This window comes from Ochotona curzoniae, unplaced genomic scaffold (genome assembly GCF_017591425.1).
Source record: "Ochotona curzoniae isolate NIBS_2020 unplaced genomic scaffold, NIBS_Ocur_1.0 contig_1, whole genome shotgun sequence".
NCBI classification, from domain to species: Eukaryota; Metazoa; Chordata; class Mammalia; order Lagomorpha; family Ochotonidae; genus Ochotona; species Ochotona curzoniae.
In genome coordinates this window covers 3320072-3347277 of record NW_024464918.1, presented here as the reverse complement: position 1 = coordinate 3347277, position 27206 = coordinate 3320072, and the positions used below count along the sequence as shown (strand labels likewise).

General features: G+C 42.3%; 1 protein-coding gene across 2 annotated transcripts; it reads right to left on the bottom strand.

Moving 5' to 3' along the window:
* Window positions 1-880: 880 nt before the first annotated feature.
* Window positions 881-27206, bottom strand: ETF1 (eukaryotic translation termination factor 1). Of its 2 annotated transcripts, none has more exons than XM_040978380.1 (11): window positions 27037-27206; window positions 26767-26870; window positions 11463-11638; window positions 11027-11166; window positions 6742-6880; window positions 6269-6459; window positions 5551-5680; window positions 5024-5179; window positions 4470-4534; window positions 3410-3557; window positions 881-3152 (listed from the first exon to the last, which is right to left on the bottom strand). In XM_040978380.1, the coding sequence occupies exons 2-11, from the start codon at window positions 26850-26852 to the stop codon at window positions 3070-3072; spliced, it is 1314 nt and encodes a 437-aa protein (XP_040834314.1). In that variant the 5' UTR covers window positions 26853-26870; window positions 27037-27206; the 3' UTR covers window positions 881-3069. The 2 variants fall into 2 exon arrangements, with proteins under 2 accessions (XP_040834314.1, XP_040834403.1); XM_040978469.1 differs by having other exon boundaries at window positions 26636-26870; window positions 27037-27176.

The window sequence follows — 27206 nt, the reverse complement described above, 5'->3', positions numbered from 1 at the left end:
CAGGCCCAGACAGGCAAACACTGGAGCTCACACACCTGGCACCACTGTGCCCCTTTCCAGCAACTGACTTCATGAACAGCACTAGGGATGCAGAAGGAACAATGCCAGCTCCATCTGGCCAGGCACGCTTCTCCTTTCTAGAGAACTGGATTTCAGCAGGGCTGTCATCTAGATTATGGGAGATGAGGGTGCAAGCAACTATGTTCAGAGAGCCAAGTGACAGAAACTGCCAGCAGTCTCTACTGGAAACATCTTGGGTCTAGAGAACGCAAGCCATGTACCACCTTGTCTCTTTAGGCTTCACCAACTGCCAAGAGGCTCTAAATTCACCACATTTAACCTGGACCAATGCAACTTCTGCTCTCAGATGGGGCAAGTACTCGGCTACCCAGTACGAGGTATGCACTGTAAGTCAGGACAGGAAGCAAAGAGCCTGCTGGACCATTCTATTACAGGGCTCAAGGACAAGCAGATGCAGTAATAGCATCAATTTTGTAACTAGGTCTGGGATGAAATTTTGCTTTCACCATTAAATCGATCACCTATAAAAACAGGACACACCATTTCCCTTTAGGGGATGCTGAGTTATGTAACAACACACTTAAACACCTTAAAAGTTGGGGCAGGAAGGGTAGCAATGTATATAGTGTATGGAAAGGAGGGAAGGGGGACTACAAGTTAGCTGAGGTCCCATCTCTCCAGTGACTTTTGGCATCATTTGCATATGTCCATCCACGGGCTAATGTTTGGAAAACAACTCAGATCTAAGGCTGGGAAGTTACTGTTGGTGATCTGACATATGCCTCAGAGAACTCACACACTGTCTCCACAGTTAAGATCTTTCTGGGAACAGTCCTAAAAAATCTCAAGCACACAGGAGTATTCTTAAATATGGTTTAATACTCTTCTCCATTTCTGTACATCACAACACCAAGATTTTGCTGCTTAGGATCTCTCTGCAGAGGCTATAGAGAATGCAAAGGCTACGGTTTTCACCCCCTTATTTCTGTGTTTGTAAGTGTAAGTGTAATACATATCAGTATATATTGATACACACATCAATATATAATGCAATATATATCACTGAAGAGAACACATTGATTAAAGAAATACAAAATTTGGCATCATTTCCAAACTTAAATAGTAAAAATAAAAACTACAAAAGGAGCTGCATACCCTAAATGTATCATGTGAAACAACAAGCATATTTAAAAATGTAAATTTACATCCAATTTCTCTGGTCTTGTCATATCACATTAGACCCATTTACAATGGCAAAACCCTAAAGGTACTGTTGTGAACAGAGCACATTAGCTCGCTCTTGGGTGTTCTGCAAATAAACAGCAGAGCCCAAAGCAAAAGCCGGTGAAGCCTCCCATGCTGGTGAACACCAAAGAGTCGACTCTTCTTGCTGGGGGTTGAAACAACAGGTTACGCATCAACATGTCATTTGGACCTCTGAATACAGTGAGAACCACAAGCTTTACATTTAAGACATACTCCCTTCATTCAAGTGAAACAGGATTATTGGAACGGTAGGCAGGTCTGTAACCTGGGAACAAAGAGATGGTTCAGACCAATAAAGCTACAAGTGACTGAATCAAGTCAGTGAAGAACAGCAGTCAGGCACTATAGTGTTAAGAGTACCCAATTTGAAAAACCAAATGCACCCCATGACCCTAATCAGTGTGGGAGTAATACCAACTGACTTCTAAAACCTTTGGTCCTTTGGTACACTTTTATTCCCCATTGCTATTTCTGGGCACATCCCGTATGTTCTGTTTGCTGTGACCACCTCGAGCATGCCATGACCTTGCTTGGTAGCTGGGGTTAAGTCCTACTGACAGTCCAGCTGTGAAACATAAGCTTCAGGGTTTCAGGTCAATTTCTGGATCTAACATAGTTAAGTCCATGGCCAGAAGCTGTGTCCCATCCCTTCCCGCCCCTCCCGACCCACCCCACTCTCATAATTTCTCCTGTGAGGTGCTTGTAAAGTCCCACATTTGAAACAGCTGCTCCAACCCCACCAGGAGGTCAGGGGCTTATAATTACATGCACAGTCATACATGTCTGTCGTTCCTGTGAAAAAATCTTGCAGATCATTTAAAATCAAAACATTCACATAATCTCATGCCATCCAACACAAGGAGAACACAACCACCTCCCTTTTACCGAGGATAGACCCAAGCAAAATAAACTTTAAATTTCTTTGCTTCCACTGAAACTGCATTTATTTCTCCCAATCCCAGCAACAGCACAGAAGCCCCATCATATCCACCTCCGACTGGTTTCTAGTAGGCTAGGATTAGGGGACCTTTGTTAAAGCAACTGATACAAGAGGCTCCGAAATGCTGTGCCCAAACAAGTCTGCCAAATACATGGAAGTAAAGAGTGCACTGGTCCAAGTGCTTTAGTCAGTTTGACCTGGCAATGCAATTTGCATCCTTGATACGGGTCTGGAAGGGAAAGGAAGAGTGTCAGGGAGTGAGATTGACATTGCCTCCTATTAGCTCACCCTTTCAACATTAAACAGAGACCAAGAGAGAAATGGTTCCAACATTTCACCACATGTATTTCTTCTGATGCAGTCTAAGCTGAGAATGCCATGTAAATGGGTCACTGCGAAATGCAGCAGTTTAATTTTTCTCCAATCAAAATAAGAAACAAACCAGTATGATCTCACTTCTATTAACTTTTGAAGGTTTACAGCAGTTAAAGTATTTTTGCTTCTATGTATGAAGGTTAAAAAAATCATTTTTTTTTTTCATAAAATACAAGAGCAACCAATTTCACCATCGAGTAAAAGTAAAAACTGGAATTCTTTTAAATAGTCCAAGTGGCATTTAGGAACTTAGTTGTAGGCTGCTGCGCTGACACCATGACAAACCAAAGTGTAGGGTTGGGCCTGGTTTTGTTTCGGTTTTCTTTTCAATATCCAAATGCTCATGGATTCAGTTCTGGAAATGTTCCAATTGTAAGGCAGGGATCTGTTTGGATTCCACCACGGGTATGCTCCTTGGGTTGGATGCTGGAGGGTGAGGCACGTTTTGCCGGACCCATGTCGACTACCTAGTAGTCATCAAGGTCAAAGAATTCATCGTCTCCTCCTTGGTATTCCATTCCCTGGAAATCTACTCGGTACCGTAGGATACCTAGAAAATAAAATCAAACAGAAAATTACCTATGTTTAAGGGGTTATCTCCATAAGGGAATCCCAACTGTCTTGAGCAATTACAGAAAGCAAAAATGGAATAAAAATTGGCACGAATCAAGGATTGCATAACCACCTGCTGCCCCTAGAACCTGCCTCAGGAGCCAATGAACACAGCTAACCTGAAACACTGTATTTCAGTATTGTCAGCAAAGGCCTGTCTTGAAATCCTGGTTTTTAAGTTTATTTATTACTCACCCCCAATTCCACCAAATCCTTTCACAAATTGAGATCCTTCTTGTGACTTATCTGTGACAATTTCCAACGTAGCTCCAAATTTCTTATAGTTGTTAGCAAACCATTCCAACAGTGGCATGCTCTCAATCAGCTCATGTTCCTGTCCTGTCTGTAGGGAATGACCAGGAGATATAAAAACCAAGGGATTAGGACACAGCAAGGCTTGGCTCCCTCATTTCTTCTGTTTACCATCACTTGGCACTCTTCAATCATTGTGTGTGTGTGCGCGCGCGTGTGTGCATGCACGCACGAAAGTGCAAGAATCCTGCTTTCTGTTGATATAATCCAAAGAGAGAAATTATGGGCCTATTCTAAATAGGGCTTGAGACTCAGTCATGAAATGTGAACACACAGTGGTTTATGACTCTTGCTGACTCTCCACTCGGGCTGCTGCACTGCATCTATGTGGCAGCCACTCAGCAGAAGACATGTGCCAGAACTGCTTCTGGGAGCGGCTCTTAAAGAACAAAGTCCAGTGGTCAGTGTCTTGGCATAGCAGGCTGAGCTTCTGCATGTGGTGTCAATTCCAATCTCACTGCTCTGTTTCTCATCCAGCTCCCTGCTAATAGTGGTCTACGAATAGAAGGTGGCCCAATGACTCCTGCGATGATCTTAGCTTCAGACCAGCCCAGCTCCAGCTGTTGCTGCCATTTATGCAGTGACCCAGATAATGGAAGATTTCTCTAGCTCTGCCTTTCAAATAAATTTGTACACACATACATAGAGAACACAGAACAGGTTTCAGAGCAGAAGAGGTGTCGAAGGTAGAATTTTGCTTTTGTATTATTTCAACGACAGGGATGCTTAAGTTAAAGAAGGAAAAAGTTGCACTAAGCAAGACTTATTCTCTTTGTCCTCACAATTAGTTAAATGTTCTGTAGATAGGAGCTGATTGATTCAGCTATTGATTCAAATAGCCATTGATTCAATTAGTACATGTTTGATTTCATGAAGCTGACACTGTAACTGCCAGATTTATGCTTTCTTGTATGTATACTAAGCCAGAAAAACAATCACATACCTCTTTGTCTGTGAAATGTGATTTATCCTTTTCTTGTTCTGGGGTTAGATAAAGAATTTTCTCCTCTGTAGTATTGGGAGGAAAACAATAAATTAAACTGGCTGTCATAGACTAACAAGTGTATACCCTACAAAGTGAGACTGATTGGATAAGGAAGGGGATCCAAGATTTATTACATCAACTTCCGTTCCATTAGCATGCACTGTCAACCAGGTAAGACAGTAAAGATTGGTCCTCAGGTGAGCAGTCTGGCCTCGTGGTCGCATAAATTCCAATCTTGGTTCTGCTCCCAATTTCAGCTTTGTGCCAATGCACATCCAGATAGAGAGCAGATGATTGCTCTAATACTTGAGACCCTGCCACCAACCCACTTGGGCAAATGGGGAATGAACCAATAGACGGGAGTTCTGTCTCTTTGAATGGTGAAAGAGCAGCAGATCTGACTTCTGACTGCTTATGAATCAGCCATCCCGTCCAATCTAGTCTCCACCTAGGCTTCCTGAATCAAAGTCCAGGTCCTTACCAAACTGAAGCCCATTTTCTAGTTCTCATACCTTCTGTGCCTTGACAATGAAGAACGTATCTCATTATATCCAAATTTTCATAGACTATTAGAATTTCTACAGCTCCCATCTCCAAAGCTTTTAGTGTATCTTCAACTCCAAAACAGTACTTGCCCGTGTCTTGGCTGATTTCATCAAAGTATCGTCCTGTGATTAGCAATACATCAATAAAGCATAAATTAATCTCTAAATCAGCAGGTCCAACCAACCCCAGATCAAAGATATGTATATGGGGGAGACAAATTATGTTGTTGCTGACATGTACTTTGGCCTGAATATGTAACAAATACATAAGATTGTTAAGCAACCCCCATATTTATCAAGAGATGAGTGTATATTTCCCCTTGTGGATACAAATGAATTAGCCACACCTATCAGACTCAATGACTAAAGATTAAAATTAGAGGCACATTAATATTAAACCTCACTAAAAAAACCCTTTTAGTATCTTGTTTCATATAATCATAGACACAAGTGTAACACATGTTACAGAGTAAGTAGTTGTATTTCACTGATACCTATTAATTTCTTCTCTTGAATGAATTTCACGTTGGAGAGGACTTCAGTAGATAACTCAATAGCTTGGTTGAATCCATTTTCACCACCATAGGATATATCAACTAATTTTAAAACTTTTGATTGCAACCTCTGATACAATAAAGAAAAATCATTATTACTTCAGAATGCCTTTATTACCAAGACCCCATTACCTCTTAATGGCATATAAAGATTAGCTTTGTGATACTGAAGTCTAAATGTGGAGGAGTCTTACTGCACTCCAAAATGCTGCCAGTGCAAATTCTTGCAGCCAATCATGACACATTCTTAGACCTATTATAAGATAATTCATCTGATGTAAACCAAAAATAAATACCTTGGGAACAAAAGGGGGAGCTATTGGTCCTAAGAACACTGATAATGTCTTTGGTGACACCAGGTAACATACTGCTATCTCCCCCATAAGAATTCCTTGGGAATATTATGGCTGAGCCTTTGTCATGAACCAGAAGATTCTTCTAGATTAAACAATTACGCCTTAATCAGCTCTGTCATATTGCTGAGTTTTGCTGCTTTTCTTTCCTAATCCACCCCTGTAGCTAACCATTATATAACTCAGAGCTAGGTTTTTGACCCACAGAATGCATCACCATCAATTCCAGCAGTGTGTACTGGTGCTCATATAGAGCTCACTCATTCCACAAGATGTACAAACTGGAATTTCTACTTCTCACTTACCTGATCAAACATATCAGATTGACTTAGTTCAGTTTTAAAGTCAGCTGATCCAGCTAAAACGAGACCAGCCACGTTCACTTTGTCCCCAGAAATAAACAGCTGCACAGCAGTCTCTGCTACTTTCCGAACATAGTTATGTCGTTTTTCCATTCTTAAACGGGCAAAACGCAAGGCTGACTGACCTCCTCTGCCTTGACACAGAAGTGATAAGAGAGAAAAAGACAATTAAGCACACAAGGCTTGCAAATTAAAGCAATGAGATAAAACAAAGCCATTCATGCTGTTATCCAAAGGGGGGAAAAAAAAACACCATTCCTTTTACAAAAGGTTGAACACAAATAGCTACTCATTTTCAGAGAGTTGTCTACTACTAAAACTTAGTACCAGTAAGTGCAGCATGACTCTATATCTGAAGTTACCACCCTCATCCCAATTAGGCAAAAGGGAAACAGGGTCATGTCCTCCTATATTACCGTGTTTCTTTGGGAGATCCACAGTGAATTTGTGCAGTACTTCTCTTGTATTTCCCTGGAGTGTGCCAAAAAGGGCACCACTACCATCTATTACAATGAAGCCAAATTTGCTATCATCTGAAAGTAGTGCTGTAAGAGCCTGAAAAGCAAACACAAGTACCACGTGATAAACTCCAAAAGCTCTGTTACGATCTAAACCTGGAAAGCCCTTTATTCTACTCATCATGGTCTGAGTGCTATGATAACATGATCTAAAAAATTCAGCTATACATATGTATTTTCACAGACCAACTTGAACTGATGTTATAATAGCCTATGGTAACTATGCAGAGCCCTTCAATATACCTGACCTAAGTATGTAAATACAAAAGCAATGTAAATAATAATTAAAAAAAGTGTACTTGAAAGGCTGAGGCTCAGATCTCCTCTCCAATCTGCTGGTTCACTGTCTAAACACTAGTAACAGGCTGACCACTCCAAAGCTGAGAGGTGGGGGAATTTATTTGAGTGTCCCACCTGCTACCTCCCAGTGTGCATATTAGCAAGAAACTAGAATTAGGAAAAGAGCTGGGACTGCTCTGATACAGGATGTGGATGTCACATTATGTCCTAACCAATACACCCAACACTTGCCTTCATACAGATTTTTTTTTTTCTTTTAAAATTTATTTTCATTGGAAAGGCAGATTTTATAGAAGAGAAAGAAGTGTCCTATCCACTGGTTCACTCCACAAAAGGCTGCAATGGCCAGAGTTGAGCTGATCTGAAGCTGGGAGTCGGGAGCTTCCTCCAGGTCTCCCACATTTTACTCATATCAGGTATTGAGAGTAGTTAATAGTGGTTACCAGGTGCTAGAGGGAGAGGAAAATGATGTTATTTATTTGAAGCACAGAGTTACAGACATAGAGAACAAGATCTTTCATTTACTGGTACACTACCAAAATGTCATGATGCCGTCACCAGGATTTACTTAAAATAAATAAATAAAATAAAATAAGTCATTTTTAAAAAACTTACTCTTATTGGAAAGCCAGATTTACAGAAAGAGACAGAAAGATTTTCCATCTGTTAATTCAATCCCCAGATGGCTTCAACAGCCAAGCTGATCTGAAGCCAGGAGCTTTTCTGAGTCTCTCGCGTGGGTGCAGGGTCCCAAGTCTTTGGGCCTTTTCCTGTTGCTTTCCCAGGCCATAAGCAGGGAGGTGGATGGGAGGTAGTGCACACAGGACATGACTGGTGCCCATATGGGATGATGGGACTACAGAGTGGATGGAGGAGTAGCCTATTGAGTCATGGTGCTGGCCCTGCAGGAGTTACTTTCTAAGTAGGGCCTAAAAATTTGTTTTACATGATGAGAAGAAAAAAAAATTTTTTTTTGGGGGGGGGGGAGGGGGAGGGTGGTATGTGTATGGCACAGTGGTTAGCACATTTCTCAGGACATTCATATCAGTTGTTACCGATCCAGCTTCCTGCTAATTCAGACCCTGGGATGCCACAGCTCAAGTATTTGGGGTTCTCCACAAGCAATAATGCAGAAGGAGCTCCAACAGTAAATGCTTCTTAAACTAAAAGTTCAGTTAGTATCAAGTATTACAGCTAATGCTTTCAATTTTATGAGAAAACTGTGCTAGCATATATAGCTCTCTATTTTTGCTGTCCTTGAGAATTCCCCAAAATATTTTAAAAGATTGGGATTTACAAATGTTTCCATGATGGAATCTGAATACTACTGGCTTGGCAGAACTCTAGTTCCACAACAACTAATGGCCAATTCCATTTTTCCTGTCAATTTGTTCTCACCTTGCAAGCGCTGGGATCCCATGTGGGTGCCAGTTTGTGTCCTGGCTGCCTCACTTCCCATCCAGCTCCCTGTTTGTGGCCTGGGAAAGCAGTAAAGGACGGGCCAAATCCTTGGGACCCTGCACCCACATGAGAGACCCAGAAGAACTGTCTGTCTTGTCCTCTCTCTCTAGATCTTACTTTCCAAGGCCCCCCCCCCAAAAAAAAAGGTAATTAAAGGATGTATATGTGTATAGGGCCTGGCATGGTAGCCTAATGGCAAAACTCCTCGCCTTGCATTCACAGGGATCCAGTATGAGCACTGATTTGTACCAGTTGCTCCCCTTCCCTTCCAGCTCCATTATTGTGGCCTGGCAAAGCAGTCGAGGATAGCCTTAAAGCTTTGGGACCCTACACCCATGTAGGAGACCTGGAGAAGCTCCTGACTTTGAGCTCCAGCCGTTGTGGCCACTTCAGGAGTGAACCAGGGAAGGAAAATCTTGATTCTCTGTAAATCTGACTTTCCAAGAAAAATAAGTAAATCTTTAAAAAATATTTTTTTAATGTTGAAGAGCATACTGTATTCACTTGTAGTTATTCCCAGATCAGTTAATGCCATAATATACAAAGCTAGTAAGATAAGACAGTACCTTGGAGGAAGAGTTGAGTCTTAGGTGAATTAATAAGGCTAACTTAGTTTAGCTGGAAAACAACATAGGTTAAGATAACGCTCAAACCAACAAGACTTAACACTTGTTTTCCTAAAAAGCAATATAGGTAGTAGAACAAAGTGGTAAAGAGCCTCTTCTGTGAAATCCCTGTGGTAGTTAAAGAAAAAGAAAAACAGCCTGGGGCCTGGAGCCTGGCGCAGTGGCGCAGTGGTTAAGGTCCTCGCCTTGCACGACCAGGATCCCTTATGGGCGCCGGTTCTAATCCCGGCAGCTCCGCTTCTCATCCAGCTCCCTGCCTGTGGCCCGGGAAAGCAGTCGAGGATGGCCCAAAGCTTTGGGACCCTGCACCCGTGTGGGAGACCCGGAAGAGGCTCCTGGCTTCGGATCGGCATAGCATCGGGCCGTTGTGCTCACTTGGGGAGTGAATCATCGGACAGAAGATCTTCCTCTCTGTCTCTCCTCTCTGTATATCTGCCTTTCCAATAAAAATAAAATCATAAAAAAAAAAAAAAAAAGCCTGGATCATCTATGCAGTTGACCAAGATCCAACTGGAATTGGACTTCCTGTCAAGTTAGCAAAAATCACCCATTGTAAACTGTGTCGACAAATGTCAGTTTTAATTTTACTGTAGATGTTTTTCCGTTGGTTGATGAAAAGCAAGAGACTGAAGTAGCAGCCAGCTGTGAATCCTGATTGTTCTACTGTTGACTGATTTAGGTCACTCTAATGAGGTTCCCTTTGCACCACTAAAGTTCATCTCATCTTGTGGCAGCTTCTGTCACTCAAAAGTTTCATGGGGTGAGAGGGAGGGGAGGAAAAAAAAAAAAACCTACCACAAAAGGAGCCTATAATTCCATAACTAAAAAATTTACCAACTGTGAGCCATAAATCAAACTATAAAGTACACTGGCACACAGGGAAAGATGGAGACCAAGAGCAACCCATTGATACTTTGTCCCTAACCCAGTTCTACAAATTCAACTAATCACTTCCCTCAAACATGTTGTATAACTCTTGTGTCTCTCTCACACACAAACACACACACAGGCAGCTATTCCACTTGCTGAAAATAGCCAGGGGGCTGGTAATGTGGTATCCCGTATGGTTACTGGTTTGAGTCCTGGCTGGTTTACTTTTGATCCAATTCCCTGCTGAAGTGCCTGGGAAAAAGAGCAGAAGTGGCCCTTGCACCCACATGGGAGACCCGGAAGAGCTCTAGGTTCAGGGGTTTGATTTGGTCCAGCTTTGGCAATTGTGGCCAATTAGGGAGTGAACCAGCAGATGAAAGGTTCTTTTTTAGCTCTACCTTTCAAATTAAATAATAATAATAAATAAATCTAAGAAAAAAAAAAAAGTAAATTAGTTTAGAAAAAAAATTAAACGATTTCTTAAAAGGCTAAATATAGTTATCATATGATCCAGGAACTGCATGTCCTCAGAAAAGTGAAAACATATAATCATATAAAAACTTGTATTTGAATGTTAACAGCAGTATAATCAGTAGCTTAATAATAGAAGCAATCCAAATGTTAACAGTGAATAAACTACATAAAAGGCAGCATTTCTGAATAATAAAATGCTATTTGGTATCAAGAGTTGCAGTGGTAGGATACCTGCTACCACACGGATGAACCTTGAAAACACAATCACAGAATCACAAGCCGTATGGCACCATTTTGTAAAACGCCTAGCACTAACAAATTAATGAAGAAACAGATTAGCGGTTGCCTAGAGCTGAGAGGCTGGTGGTGACCAAGGGGATGCTAAGTGACTGCCAGTGGATGTGGGTCGCCTTTCTGGAGCGATGAACATATTTTGTGCTCGAATGTCTTACCTCTGTATGGAATTTGTTGTCACACAAATATAATGATGTATTAATTGGTTTGAAAGGTTCAAAGTCTATGTTGACTTTCTTTTCCTTTCCTTCTTCTGTTACAATTGTTCCACAGTAAACAACCAAACCATTTGGAGGTACTGAAAAGAACATAAACAATTTCTCTCATTTTAAATGTTCCCAGTCTATTGTTCCTTGCCCCTTCATTTAAATAAAACATAAATATGCTTAACTTTCGCAGGCATAATCTTTTCCTAGCTTTCAATAATAAAAAGTGCAACAAAACAAAAAGTCTTAAAAAGAAACTAAGGCCAAAGAGACATCAACGACAACTGGCAGAAGGAAACACCAGTGAACAAAGCACCATGGAAGGATCAAAGTGGAAAATACAACCAAGACAAACAGTGCAGAGAAACACAGTCCAGCTTCAAATTACCTTTGTTATAAAGTTTGAGTCTTTGTTGTACAGATGTAATGGCTCCCAGGACTGAAAGGCGGTTTACTCGGGACTTAATGTTAGATGCAGTTCCAAACTCATCTGCTAACATTTTTGCCACTCGGGAAATCTGGTCTTTGGGAGGAATGATCAATGATATCATGCTGGTGCCATTGCTGTGGAAGAAGGAATAACTCATTAGAGGTTCAAACACCCTGTAATTAGAGAGTGTAAGTTAATTTTGTGAAGTGAGTTAGCCTGAGATGCCTCTCAAGGATGACATAAGTCACTGCCAAGGTGACCAGGAAGCTATGGACTTGTGTTACTCAGAGCTAGGAACAGTATTCAGATCACTAAGTGTTTAGTTATTTCAGTAAATAATGAGTGTGACTAATTATGTAAGGAGGATACTTGAAGGGAATTCATGGGAAGCATCCCAACCCACTAGGATGTCAGGACAAGTGGATGTTAGCAGAGAATTTGGCCAGGAGGTGCTTCCACAGCACAGGCTTACAGTTGGGTGGTTCCCGAGTAGGAAATGCCATACTACCATAAGGCAACATTTTCCAGAGGGGGAAAAAAAAAATTCCCTGGGGCCAGCACTGTTATACAGCATGTTAAAGACACCTCTTGCAGCACCAGCATCCCATATATCTCCCTGCTCTTATACCTGACAAACAACTCCTGGCTTTGGGTTGGTCTAGCTAATGGCTGTTGTGACCACTGGGAGAGTGAACCAGTGGATGGAAGATTCTCTCTCAGTGACACTGCCCTTCAAATCATCCATCCATCCATGACTAGGGCCTGGTGCAGTAGTCCAGTGGCTGAAGTCCTCGTCTTGCATGCACCAGGTACACATATGAGCACTGGTTCATGTTCCAGCTGCTCCGTTTACCTTCCAGTTCCCTGCTTGTGGCTCAGGGAGCCTTGGAACGTTGCACCTGTGTGGAAGACCTGGAGGAAGCTCCTGGCTCTGGATCAGTTCAGCTCCAGCTGCTGCAACCAGTTGGAATGAACCAGTGGATGGAAAATCTTTCTGTCTCTGCTTTTCTCTGTAAAATTGACTTTCCAATAAAAATAAATCCAGATTCATGGCAAAAACATGTAAATATTTAGTGTCTAATTACACTTCAATAGTGGGAAAAAGAAATTAGGAATTTACAGTTATGAAATTTCTATCTCATTCTGTGAACACCAAGCGCCTGACAGAAGGGAAGAGATGCCTGTGTATAGTTATCCGTCTGACTGAAGTTAACACACAGATAATGTTTTTTCAAAATTATTTGAAAGGCTTACTTACAGAGTGGGAGAGGCAGAGCAAAGTCTTTCATCTGCTGGTTCATTTGTCAAATGATCACAATGGCCAGGAGCCAGGAGCTTCTTCCAGGTCTCCCGTGTGGGTAGCAGGGACCCAAGAACTTGAGCCAACACCCACTGCTTCCCCAGGCACATTAGCAAGGACCTGGATTTGAAGTGGAGCAGCTGGGAAATGAACTGGTGCCCATATGTGATGCCAGCCTGCTGCACAAGAGCACCAGTCCTGATTAATTTGTTTTAAAAAAATTTTATTTATTTTTATTGGAAAGGCAGATTACAGAGAACAGAGAAAAGATCTTCCATCCACAGAAGTGAAGCAGCCAGGACATGAACCAACCAGCACCCAAATGGAATACTGGTGCATGCAAGGCAAGGACTTTAGCCACTAGGCTAACTGTGCTGGGCACACATCTCTATTAAAAAAAAAAAATTATTTACTGTGAAAAACAGAGTTAGAAGGATACATACAGAGAGAGATGATCTTCTATTTGTTGGTTCACTTCCCAAATGACTTTGGGAGTGGCCAAAGAGTGGCTAGAGAGTGGCCTGGCAGAATCCAGAAATCTGGAATTCCATCCAGGTTTTCTTTTTTTTTTTCTTTCTTTTAAAGATTTCTTTATTTTTTGCCAAGTCAGATATACAGGGAAGAGGAGAGACAGAGAGGAAGATCTTCTATCCAATGATTCACTCCCTAATGAACGCAATGGCTAGTGCCGTGCTGATCCAAAGCCAGGAGTCAGGAACTTCCTCCTGGTCTCCCATGCGGGTGCAGGGTCCCAAAGTTTTGGGCCGTCCTTGACTGCTTTCCTAGGCCACAAGTAGGGAGCTAGATGGGAAGTGGAGCTGCCGGGATTAGAACCGGCACCCATATGGTATCCTGGCGCGTTCTAAGTGAGGACTTTAGCTGCTAGGCTACTGTGCCAGGCCCACATCCAGGTTTTCTACCTCAGTGGTGGAGGCTCAAGCTTTAGGCCATCTTCTGCTATTTTCTCAGGTGCATTAAGCAAGTATCGGGATGGGAAGTTGAACAGCCAGGACTTGACAGAGCACTCTAACCTCTTCATCACAAATAAGTTAAGCCCCAGATCTAACCTAATTCACATCTAGGTTCATGACCATGGAACCAACTTAAATAAATAGTGAAGGCAAAAGTTCATCAGCTCTGATGTGATCTGGTATCAATTTACACCGGTGTTCTACTTGACTGTTAAGGAATACTACTTCCGGAGATCTTTATATAACATCTCTGTAGAAAAGTGTAACAACTTTTGAAAGTTAGAATTATTAGTGCTCTGGGAAAGCAGGTGGGGTGTAAGTAAAGAAAATTGGGAAGATTGTCAGAAATGCCTCTTTTTTTCCCCCTTAATTTAGTAGCTCAGTATGTCAATTCTAATAGAATTTCACACATCCCAGAATTCTTTGAAAGCTGGCAAGAAACCAGGAAATTAGGTCCAATCAAATGAACCAAGTGCCAAGTAACTCCTAAGACTGGAAGCAGCACTGTGAGATCAGTAAGACATAAGAACTCCTATACAGCTTAAAACACAACAAAGCCTACAAGTGTTTGAAATCTTAAGAGTGTATGAAATGAGGTCCTATGGCAACTTTTAAAAAGTTCATGAGAAATTGGAATTGAAAAGATAGAAACACAGTGGTTAAATCACTGCTTGGGACACTGGATTCTTTATCTTGGTGCCTGATTTGGGTTCTAGCTTCCTGCTCTTGTGCATCCTGAAAGGCAATTGATGATGGCTCTACTGCCCACACAGGAGACAAACATTTGAATTCTGTGTTCCAGGCATTTAAGAGTTAACCAGGAGATGGAAAGTATGTCTCCTTCTACCTTAAAAAAAAAAAATCATTTTCTAAAAAAGATGCCAACATTCCAGATCAGAGTGCCTGGGTTTGACAGGTCTGACTGGCTTTCACACTGGCTCGTTGTTAACAGACCACAGGAAGTAATGTTTAGGGTCCTTGCCACTCATATTCTAGCCTAGATCACCTCAGCAACTGTGGACATTTGGGTTGTAAAACCAGCAATTTGCTCTCCATTTCTCTGCCCCGCAGTAAATTAGAGAAAATTAAAGAAAAAAGATTAAATGGTCAGTTCTTTTTGGTATAAATTTTCTTTCTCAATATTTATTTGAAAGCCAGAATTACACAGAGACAGACAGGAAGATATTCTATCTGCTGGTAGATTCCATGAATGGTTCCAAATGGCCAGAGCTGTGCTGGTCCAAAGCCTGGAGTCAGCAGCCAGGAGCTTCTTCCCAGTCTCTCACCTGTACTTGGACCACCTCCCAATGCTTTCCTAGGCTCATTAGCAGGGGACTTGCTCAGAAGAGCAGCCAGGACTCCAGCCAGCCTCTAAATGGGATGTTGGTACTTCAGGTGGCAGCTTTACCCATCATGCCACACAGCCAGCCATAGTGCAAAACTTTGGTATCATGCATATTGATGGGTGTTTTTGCAGTTTGTGGAAAATTCATGTTAAGAAACTGGGAACAAGCATTGTGGAGCAGCAGGTTGGGCTACCAAGTGTGATACCACTATATCTTATAGGAACTGGTTTGAGAATCTGCTGCTTCACTTCTGATCCAACTCCCTGGTCATGGCCTGGGAAAGCAACAAAACATGACCCAAGCCCTTGGGGTCTGGCCATGTATGTGGGACAAAATCCTGTCTTTGGTCTGGCTCAGTCCCAGGTACCGGGGTCATTTCAGAAATGAACCAGAGAACAACCAATGGAACTCTGTGATTTTTAAAAATTAGATTTATGAGATTTACAGAGAGGAGAGAGACACACAGAAAAAGGATGATTCATTCCCCAAATGGCTGGAGCCGAGCTGCTCTGAGCCAGGAGACAATATCTTCGTCTAGGTCTGCCACATGGGTGCAGGTGCCCAAGAGAACCTGGGCCATCCTCCACTGCTTTCTTAGGCCAGCATCCATATGACATGTGATACTTACAAGCGGAGGATTGACTTGCTGAACCACCACGTCAGTCCCTACTCTGCCTTTCAAACAAACAACCCCCCCCAACCCCCAAATGTTTTTTGGGAAAATTACACGAGTTTCTATTTTTTTTTTGTACTGCAATTCATCTTTATTTTTCCACATGCTGATAAAAAATATTGTTTCATTTTAACATAGCAAACATATTTCAAAATACATTCTCCATGGTTCCTTCTCTTCATTTATTTCCATTAGAAGAGAGCTCACTGACTCCAGGAAACTTACTTAGTGGTAAACTTTGCAGAGTTTCTAAGTAGAATTTCCTTTACAAGCAAACTGGATATTCAACTCTTTCATTATGAATAGTCTCAGATTGCCAAGTTACTTCTTTAATACCAGAACTGTTTTGTTGGTGTGTCTGCCTAAAATCGAGAAGGCTGGTTTGTAGCCTTTGTGACATTTTCCCCAATTAACCCCAAGTTCTGATCAGAGAAGCAGTACACAGGAGAGTAGGGTGCGCTCTGCTGCCACCCCTTGGATAGGGAGGCAAGGACTCTTGGCAGACTCAAGAATCAGGAAATTTACAACCATGCTGCTTCTGTTGTCACTACAAACATTTGCTACACTTCCAAAATCAAAAGCCTGAAAAACCTTCTGTGTGATTCCTTTGGGATAGACCAGTAACATGTGGCAGGAAAATTCAACTTCAAACATGATCCTAATTCTAGGTGCCACCTACCTGTCTTCTATGTAGGGATTAATTCATAAGATGGCAAATGGGGCTGCTGGGATCAGAATCTGCACCATATGAGATCCTGGAGCAGGCAAGGGAAGGACTTTAACTACCAGGCTCTACTGTGCCAGGCACAGGGTTCAGCTTTTTTCTTTTTTTAAATAAAGCTTAAATATTTTTCCTTATTTACAGAGTAGTTTCCTACTTAACTAGCACAGAGGTGTCAGTAAAGAATAAAGTGAGGGGCCCAGTGTGGTAGCCTAGTGGCTCAAGTCCTCGCCTTGCATGTGCTGGTATCCCATATGGGCACTGGTTCTAATCCTGGTGGCCCCCAGTTTCCACCCAGCTCCCTGCCTGTGGTTTGAGGAAGCAGTTGAGGACAGCCCAAGGGAATGGGGCCCTGCACCTGGGTGGGAGATCTGGAATAGCTTCTGACTCCTGGCTTCAGATTGGCGCAGCTCGGTCCTTGCAGTCACTTGGGGAATGAATCATCGGATGGAAGATCTTCCTCTCTGTCTCCCCTCCTCTCTCTATATCTGACTTTGCAATAAAAATAAATCAATCTTTAAAAAAAAATCTAAAAAAGAATGAAGTGAGAAGGATATGGGATGGAGTAGGGAGCAGTATTATAGTGCAGTGGGTTAAGCAGCTGCCTTTGATTCCAGTGTCCCATATGGGCACCATTTCAAATCCCTTCTAATAAGCTCAGGGAAGTGTTGGAAGAAGGCCCAATTCCTTGGGCTCTGCACCTATATGGCAGAGATGGACAGAGTTCCAGACTCCTGGTTTTGGCTTGGCCCAGTCTCAACTGCCTAGGCTGTGGTGAAGGCTTAAAGCTGAAGATAGACACCAAATCCTAAAAGATCAGAAAGTTTAAGGCTATGGAGTATGTTGGCGCAAATTAAGAGTGGTCCAAAATATGAAGGCAATCCTTAAAGCAAGCTAATCATGTGGAGGGTCAAGCCATGACTTTAAGGTAAGGTAAGCCTTTATTTACTTTCCACTGCAGATAGGTTGAGAAGATAAACATTTATTACACAATCTCACTGTACAGCACAGTTCCTGTAACATTCCAGAGGGGGCAAAGCAGAGCACACACACCTAGGAGCATGGAGTTGTCGTAAGGCTTCATTTTGAAACCCAGTTCACAAGTGTAGATTGTGAAATAACTGTTCTGTCAGGTTCTATCAAGCTGCTAATGAAACACTAATTCAAAATTAGTCTTAAGATTCTCCTTTGAATTGTGTTAAAAATTACTTATCATGAGTCTCCCTTTTCTTTTTCCTTTAAAGAAAACTAAATTCACTTCTTTTTTTTTTTTAAAGATTTATTTTTTTATTGGAAAGGCAGATATACAGAGAGGAGAGACAGAGAGGAAGATCTTCCGTCCAATGATTCACTCCCCAAGTGAGCACAACGGCCGATGCTATGCCGGTCCGAAGCCAGGAGCCTCCTCCGGGTCTCCCACGCGGGTGCAGGGTCCCAAAGGTTTGGGCCGTTCTCAACTGCTTTCCTGGGCCACGGGCAGGGAGCTGGAAGGGAAGCGGGGCTGACGGGACAGAACCAGCGCCCATATGGGATCCCGGGCGTGCAAGGCAAGGACCTTAACCATTGCGCCACCGCGCCAGGCCCTCTAATAGATAAATCTTAATGAGCAAATCTTACATATATAAAGCAGTGAGGTTTATTCAAATTTTCTTTCATGAAGTATATAAACCTAAAATATTGTATTTTCATTCTTTTAACAGGTAGATATATAGACTTTAATAACTTCTTTAATTATTTGAGTGGCTTAGACACACAGTACTCCAATCTAATGGTTCACGCCCCAAATGCCTGAATGCAGCTGGGAATTTAATCCAGGTTTCCCATGTGGTGGCAAAGACTTGACTATCTGAGCCATTGTGCTGCCTGCCAGGATCTGTGTTAACAGAAAGATGGACTCAGGGAATGAAACGGAAAAGAACCCAAGTGCTCCCATACAGCACGGGGCCAAACATCTGCCTTAAAACAATCATTTTGATGTGATTTCAATATGGGAACAAAAGAGAAGCAGAGGCTTTGAAATCAGGCAGATTCAGGCTTAATATCCTATCCTATTATCTAATGACCATGTGACCTAAGGCAAATTACCTGAATGGGTCACATTTTCTATAATATTTCTGTATTAATAAGATGACATCTCTAAGATGTCAAGTTGTAGCTTAAACACTAAATACTATCTAGACTGAACTCTACATCCAGTTCTTCCGTTAAGGGGCCCAGCACAATCACTGAATGCTCACCTTGTAAGCACTAGGATCCCATATCAAACATGGGTTTGTGTCTTGGCTGCTCAACTTCCCTGCTTGTGACCTGGGAAAGCAGTCAAGGACAGCCCAAAGCCTTGGCCCTGCACCCATGTGGGAGACCCAGAAGTTGTTCCTGGCTCCTGGCTTTGGATTGGCGCAGCTCTGACTGTTGCGGTCACTTGGGGAGTGAACCATCAGATGTTAGATCTCCCTCTGTCTCTCCTTCTCTCTGTATATCTGACTTTGCAATAAAAATAAATAAACCTTAAAAAAAAGACATTGTTGGGGTTGGTGTTGTGGTGCTATAAGTTAAGCCACCAGCATCCCAACTGTTCAACTCCTAATGCACCCGGGAAAGCAGATGACCCAAGAGTTTGGGGCTCTATACCTTGTAGGAGATCCACATGCGAGATCCTGGCTTCAGCCTGGCCAAATCCCAACAAATTTGACCATTTAGATAGTGAACCAGCAAATGGAAGATTTCTAACTCCCCCTCTCAAGTAACTAAACAAATCTTAAAAACAAAAACAAAACCCAAAAAACAATGTCTGCTCTCTGCTATATACACACCAGACACTTATTCTCAACCACCGAATAAAATACCAATTAAAAATCTGCCTACAGGGCCCGGCGCGGTGGCGCAAGAGGTTAAGGTCCTCGCCTTGCACGCCCGGGATCCCATATGGGCGCCGGTTCTAATCCCGGCAGCCCCGCTTCCCTTCCAGCTCCCTGCCTGTGGCCCGGGGAAAGCAGTTGAGGACGGCCCTAAGCTTTGGGACCCTGCACCCGCGTGGGAGACCTGGAAGAGGCTCCTGGCTCCTGGCTTCAGATGGGCACAGCACAGGCAGTTGGGGTCACTTGGGGAGTGAATCATTGGACGGAAGATCTTCCTCTCTGTCTCTCCTCTCTGTATATCTGACTTCCTAATGAAAATAAAATAAATCTTAAAACAAAACAAAAAACCAGGTGAGGAAAGTTGCCTGAAAACTGGCTTATGCAATTACCTTTAGGGTCAGATGCTATTATGAGATAGGAAAACTACCAAGAACCTACATAGTGACTTTAAAACAGCCTCTACAATAGGGTTCAGAATAACTTAGATGTCAGCAGACCCTACATAAAAATTTGTATTATGGCATTTAATCTTCAAAAACACAGAAACCAGGCAGTCATCTAAAACAAAACACACTTCTGGTGGAAAATTATTTTTGTTATAAATACAGGCTTAGACTTTATCTTTAAAAAGTAAATAAAATAATTTTACAAAACTGGCCTTGTGGAATATTCCACTAAGGAGGAGCAAAAGGTGGAAAATTTCTTTCATGTTTCCCTAACAGTGCAGAGAACAGCAAGCATGGTAGTGTGTGTGTCGAACATATTATCAATGTTTTACGTGGAACTCTATAAATGGTAAAGTCTTTACTTCCTTGGCAACAACTGAAGTACTTTTCTGTAAGGCAAAAGTCAGAGCCTTCTTATTAATCTAATACACAAACAGCCTTCTGGCCAGGCACTTGGCAACATGTTATTTTCCTTACCACTGATACTGGTAAGAATAAATACATGCAGCACCTAAATTCTTCCCAGGGTTGACCAGGGTTGACCCGTAAATAACGTTGGGTTTCCTTCTGTCTCTGCCCCTGGGCTTAGTATATCTGCTCCTCCCTAGTAACTTAAAAATCTCCCTAGACAAGAGTCCCCTTTCAGAAAGGAATTAGATATTCCTATTTAGTAAAATAAACTATTTCTTAAGAGCAAGTTAGTGTGGCACAATAGTTGGGATCAACAGTTAGGTTCACAATGGCAATAGTTTTCTTTGCATAGCTGTGATTATTCTTAGAAAACGAATTTCAGTAATTGATAAAAACATCTCAGGTCTGAACCTCTCACCTGTGTCTCTGTTGAGGATCTACTTTGTTCAACAAATCACAGTAGAAAATAGCACTAGCAAAAAAAAAAAAAAAAATCCAAACCAAACCAAAACAAAATAACACACACCAAACCTATTTTCACTTAAAAAAAAAAAATCAGAGACAGAGGAATTAATGCTTCAGGATAAGTTGCATTTTCATTTTTTATAAATCAGAATTTATTTAGGCTAAAAAAGTTCTTAGGGTTGCCTTAAATTTTGCCATGCCAACTTTACCAACAAGATACACACATGTAAAATGCTCTGCATTGTTCAATAACCTGACAGCTTACCAAAAACCAACACAAACCTTTGGTATCTAATTTTAGGCTAGCTGTCTTTTAATCAAGAATGAGTTTTAATCAGTTTCAAAGTTGCACATCACTGGCAGTTCTCCTCTACGTGGTTGTATCAACCAAACAGAACTAATGCTCAAAGTAACACTTTTTTAACACTGACCAGACCTTGCCTAGGAAATTTGCCACACTTTGCCTGAATAGTTTAATCATTTCTTTTCCTTGTGCAGGATCAAAGCTTCACTAACAATCACAATCCTCTGAATCAAACTTGTTCAATGTGTGCTAATGCTATCCTATACTTAGCAGTATGAAGCTAGAAACGGTTTATATTACTGCTCCAGCATTACACCGCAGATAAGGTCCTCATCGTTTTACAGACTTCTTCCAAAATGTCCAGTAGCTAACTCACAGAAACCAGTTAACAGTAAAAATGCATTTATCTGCTTAATTTTTCATACACCTAGATGGGTTTTGGGAGAAAATACCTGATGTGCTTTGACTAGAATCACTCTTCTAAAGGTGATCTTTTTGAAAAGGTCAAGCCCTGTCGAGAATAAAGACAGTTCGTAATGTGTCCAGTGCGGTAAGATACAGCTGTTATCAGAGGGAGTCTCATCATGCTGAGGCGAGTACCCTAGCGAGAAGCCTCATAATTTCTAGCCTATTGGAAAAGAGCGCTGAATCTCTCATTTCTCTCCCCTTTGCTAACACAGCAGACTGCTGGTAAAGAATTAAAAGACACCTACAGAATGTATCCTAGGAGAAGATTCTATTCTGAGATCCCTGAAAAATAGGGCTGGACTCAAGAAGAAAATTCTGTTGTGTAAGTTTCCAGCTGGACAGATCCAGTAGTAGGAAGGCAAATTCCTCCTTTCCACTGTGTATATTCTCAACCTCACATTCAAAGAAAAAGGGCACTTTGTGAAAAGGATTCAATTGCTAAGTATGTGAGGAAGTCGGGGTAAATCTGTAACCTACATTGTCACCTACCTGATGTGGCATTCTAATTAGGTACTCCTGCTTACCTAGGAGTGTGTCCAGAGTAAGCCTTCCTTTGCTGGGAGGGGAAATCTATCTGCTGTTACAGTGAGAAGTCTGTCAAGAGTTGAAATTCAAAGAGAGTAATTGTTCATTAGGTCCACTGTGCACAGAACAGCAAGCCAGAATACAAGGGCTATTAGTACTGGTTCCTAGTTGAGGCAGGCAGCCCATGACACTTGGAGCTGAGGAACAGCACCACATCCTATCACATATACTATTCTCTTCTTTCCTCTGTGCTTTTTCCTTCCTTTAATCATCATTCAGACTTTTTCTTGGCACCCTGACTCCTTTAATAATAAAATTCTCCAGTAGACTGCTTCTAAAGGATTACTGAAAACACAAAAATGGAAGACCCAGCATTTATAGAGCATTCTATGGTGCTAGTCATTTTTAACTCAGTATCTTGACTGTAACCACCCAAACTAAGATCATGGTCCACAGTCTCACACACAGGGAAATCAAAGCTTAGGAAAAAATAATATGCTATATATTCAAATAGGTAGTGCCACAGATCACAAAGACCTCCACAATTGTCAGTTCTAGGCTCATCTCCTCTCATAAAACTTAAAATAATCGAATTCTTGACTTTTCTCTCAGTTGGTCTTTCATCTAACTACAGTGATTAAATGGAGGAAGCAAAAAGAGAAGACATGAGGGGAAAAAAAAAGTCTTCTGTCAAGAGTTCAAACCTTGGGCCTGGCATGGTAGGCCACTGGCTAAAGTCCTCGCCCTGCATGCACCAGGATCCCATATGGGCATCAGCCTAGGAAAGCGACGGAGGATGGCCCAAAGCCTTGGAACCCTGCACCTGCATGGGAGACCCAGAAGCAGCTCCTGGCTGCTGGCTTTGGACTGGCGCAGCTCCAGACATTGTAGCTACTAGGGGAATGCAACAGTTGGAAGATCTTTCTCTGTCTCTCCTTATCTTTGTAAATCTGACTTTATAAACAGTCTGAACCTTGCAGGGACTATGTAGGTAGACTACGAGGTATCAGTCCTACAAGGATATCCAGACATAAAGATCAGTACCTGTAGCTTAGTGACAACATTCCCCTTGTCATTAAGGTGAATGTTCTATCAATCAACAAGGTTTGTATGAGGAAGCAAACCTATCTTACATGCTTAAACTATGTAGTTTTTAAAATGTACACAATCTGTGTAAATTATTTCAGATCTTACGAAATTATTTCACAAAATTAGCTTTCAATTTAACATAATGTTAACTACTTGTACAGATTTTTTCAGTTATTTCTGGGGGCAGTAAAGTGTCACATATAATCAGAAAATTTCTATTTTGGCCAAGATATCAACAATTTCTAACTTAAATACATAAGGTTCTCCAGAGAACATAAGTGTAAAGATATTCTAACACCCAGACATCAGTTAATTGAAATTAACAGTTTCTTTATCACATTCACGACTATCCTTGGTCAGGACAGGTGCTGGACCCGAGAACTATAAATCGTTCCAACAGTATTTCTACGGGAGAAAAAACACATGTTCACAAGTTTTATTTTTTTTTCTCTGCTTTAGTTCCAGTTCTGATTTATGAACACATTTGTCTTTCTAGGCCAATTTGGAGAGGATACCAGGAGCACTCGTCAGCAGGGCCAAACTATCCCCCACTTCAATTAGGGCTCAAGCATAGCTGAACAGGAGAGCACACACTAAAATTTAACCAGGCGTAGATGAAAAAAAGTCAGGTACATGTAACTTTTGTTTCAACTCAATGAAGATTAAATATACTGCTGGTTACCAAACAGAACACTGGTAAACTCCCCGTTTTAATAATTAGGTCTATTAAATGTCTTCCACAGTCTTACAGTTCATTACAGCTCTGATTCCATTTTTAGTAACTTAGCTTTGTATTTCTTTTTGAAAACAAACAATATGGCACACTCATTCCATGTTCTGCGCCCTCACTTTTGGGAGATTTAGACACAAACCTCTCAAATGGTGACAATACTTGTTGTGAGACTGACAAAGCACAGCCTAGAACAGAACCTACAACATACTAAGCGCTCAAAAATTGTGTCACCAAGATTCTTCACTCTGCTCAGACGTATTTTATTAGTGAGACCATTTTGTAGGTGACCCTGTTTTAAACACTACATTCTGTTTTGGTAATCTTTATTTCAAAATTCTTTACTCTAACATATCTTCAAAACTAGTGTTAAAAACAAACCTTGATTCTCATGCCAATTATTCCACACCGCTTGGGGAGCAAGAGTCAGAGTGTGCTTTTACATCACTAAAACAATTCTTACGACCCACCACCAAGTTTCAGAAACCTTGTGCTAATAACCATGATTAAACACAACCTCAGTCTGTTCTGCAAACTCACATGGTGTGCCTTAACACTCTCTCTCTTCAAAGTCCAATACAAGTCTCCTGAAAATATTTTTGTATTAAAGAAACATTTCACTGTACGCTAACTTTAACACAATCCAGCAATGAAAGTATCATTTCCCAAAAGAAATTCATGCATAATAGGAAACTTCCAAGACACAGAGAATAAGCTTCTGACCTCCTGATCAACATTCAGAGATTGCCAACATTTTAGACTTTCATGCAGGATCAAGATGCAACCAAATTCTGGCTAGAAGCAGAACAGAACATGAGTTATCTGTTCAGAGGAGTATCTCAGTAATTTTAGACAGTTAAAGTCTATCTAAGATGTTCAAATACTATCATTTGGAAGACAAAGTGTTCCTGAAGTACTCATTTTTAGGCGTGCTTTAAACTTCTTGGAACTTTGCTAACAATAACAACAACAACAACAACAAAAAAAAACTGTACAAAAGTTAAAGAGGGGTTTAAAATTTTCAAGTCCCTAAGTAATATGGCTTGGAGCAAATTTAAGAATGAGCTTCCTTCACCAAGCATTAGAAAGGAATGCTGTTACTTATTAAGCAGTTATTGTTAATGTTTCTTCACTCAAACAACAAACAAATAAGTCATAAATTCATGTTTTAAGCTGTTTCAGAGAAACAATGTGTGCAAATACTAAACTATGAATGTGTCGCCAAATCAAAGTCACAAGAAGAAACTCACAGGTGACATCCAAATCAACTCAACAATCCCGAAAAGCCAATTGAGAATTCAAATAACCCAGCAGATTTTAGTAAAACCAAAGAACCTGGTAATGTATTATAATGGGTCATGACCTATATTATCCTTTCTGTACCTAATTCTCACATTTTGGGACCAAACGTTCATGCTACAGTGTATCTGTTAAGATCTTTAACTTGCTGTGAATATTCTATAAAATCCAAAGAAAAAGCTAAGCAAGGAACAAAAGTGAGTCTTTATCTTAAATTCATAATTTCTCCAGCAAACCAAAGGGGTGAGCCAAAGTCCAAATCACAGAATAAGACCAAACTTCCAAAAGCCTAACCTGGAAAAGAACTGCTGCTCATTTATTATTAGGAACAAGACACCACAGAGAAACCAGCCAGTCAAACCTGGCTCTGCAGTAGAAATAAGCACATGCATTTTCAGAAATGAACAGTGAAGAGCTTAGAGAGGTAGTCATGCCAACATTGCAAACCTACTCCTCAGCGATACCTGGGTTGAAAACCAGAATGTCAAACTCCTGGCCTGAAATCAACTTTCCACATGGCCTGGGGGCAAACCACAGAGTTATTCTAATGCTCAGAAATATCAACACAAAATGTTCCAAATGCTTTTAGGGGAGGGGTGGGGGGGGGCGGGACGGGATGGGGAGTCACTTCCTGAAAGCAAAAAAGTTTCTAAGACTCAGAAAAGAACAAACTAAAGTGATCAATTGAGGAAACAAGAAGACCATTGGCACACCTTTCTCAAATGACAAACGTTTAAAAAAAAAAAAAAAAAGCACACATCTCTCACTGTAATCCACCCTACTCTTTTCCACAACGGACACATCTACAGTTTGTTATCAAGACTCACCAGCCAAGACCTGCAACCCACTTAAGTCGCCTCTGAATCTCAACAAGCACCTCTTGAGTGACATCCTCGAGTTCCAGAGAAAGGCCACGAGGCACTACTGTTATGTCCTGGATATACATATACAGATTTATCAGCAAAAAAGGAAAATCTATCTTACCCAACGCTTCATCCCACACACGCTGGCAGTTTTTAACTTATAGGCCGGTCCTGGAAAGACCTAAAACCAGGAAGCTCCAAGAGGGTAATGACAAGACTTGCGGAAGTCCTCTTAGGAGATATGTGGAAGACCCGGACACATCAGAGAGATCAGAATGATGTGTCCGGTCACCTCTCCTCCCTGTCTCATCCAAACTTCACCCATTCCAGCCTCGGGACACCAGGAGGGGGTGGCCATTTTAACGAGTCCTGGCTGAAGATCACGAAGGGAGAGAAAGGGAGGAAATCAGGGCAGGGCGTTCGGTAAGGCAGGCCGAGCTCTTTCAAAACTCCACCGAGCACCCAACTCCAGGGCGGCGGCACCTGGAACCTCGAGGGCGAGGAGTCGGACGAAAGGGCTTGAGAAGGACACCAAAGTAGAAGCAGAGGAGTCAGGGGGTCCAAGCTCCCGGAAAGCGCGGGGCCCGGACCCCTACGAGAGGCAAAGACCCCTTTCCAGGCCAACCGCGCCCACCCGCGGCCCCCGAGTCAGGGGCTGCTACCCGGAGGTCCAGAAGGCGGGAGTTGGCCAGTGCCTGGTCCTCCTCATCCGGCCATGCGGCGCGGGGGCGGCCATCCCGAGGGGTCCGGGAACCGAGAGGGCACGGGGGAGGGGGGCGGACGCGGCGCTCACCCGCGGGCCGCCTCCAAGCTCTTAATGAGCTTCTTGATCTTCCAGATTTCCACGTTCCTGTCGGCAGCACTGGGGTCGTCCGCCATCTTCTCGCCTCCTCCTCCCTAGAGCGGCCCGGCGGGGCCCGGAGACACCAAGACCACAGAGTTAGCGCCGCCGCTGGGGCAGAGCGGCCCCCTTCCTCGCCACCCCCGAGCGGCCCTCCTCTCCGACCCATCCCGCGCGGCCCGCCGGCCGGCTCGGCTCGGCTCGTCCCTCCCTCCGACTTACCTAAGGGCCCAGTCCTGGGCGGCAGCGGCTGCTCCTCCCCGGCGGCGGCGGCTCCGCGGCGGCGGCTCTGACGTAGGACACCGGCTCGCTCTCTCCAGGCAGCTGCATGTGTTGCAATCCGCTCACATGGGGCCTGTGACATCACTTCCTCCACCAGGGGCGGAGTGGAA

What these genes read in the sequence shown, in the direction of transcription:
- ETF1 (XM_040978380.1), bottom strand. Translation starts at nt 26,852, where the DNA reads ATGGCGGACGACCCCAGTGCTGCCGACAGGAACGTGGAAATCTGGAAG. An exon ending in ACTCAAACTTTATAACAAAG is followed by an intron (nt 11,167 to 11,462) that starts GTAATTTGAAGC and finishes TGTTCTTTTCAG; the next exon opens with TACCTCCAAATGGTTTGGTT. An exon ending in CACATTTCACAGACAAAGAG is followed by an intron (nt 3,558 to 4,469) that starts GTATGTGATTGT and finishes CATTCCCTACAG; the next exon opens with ACAGGACAGGAACATGAGCT.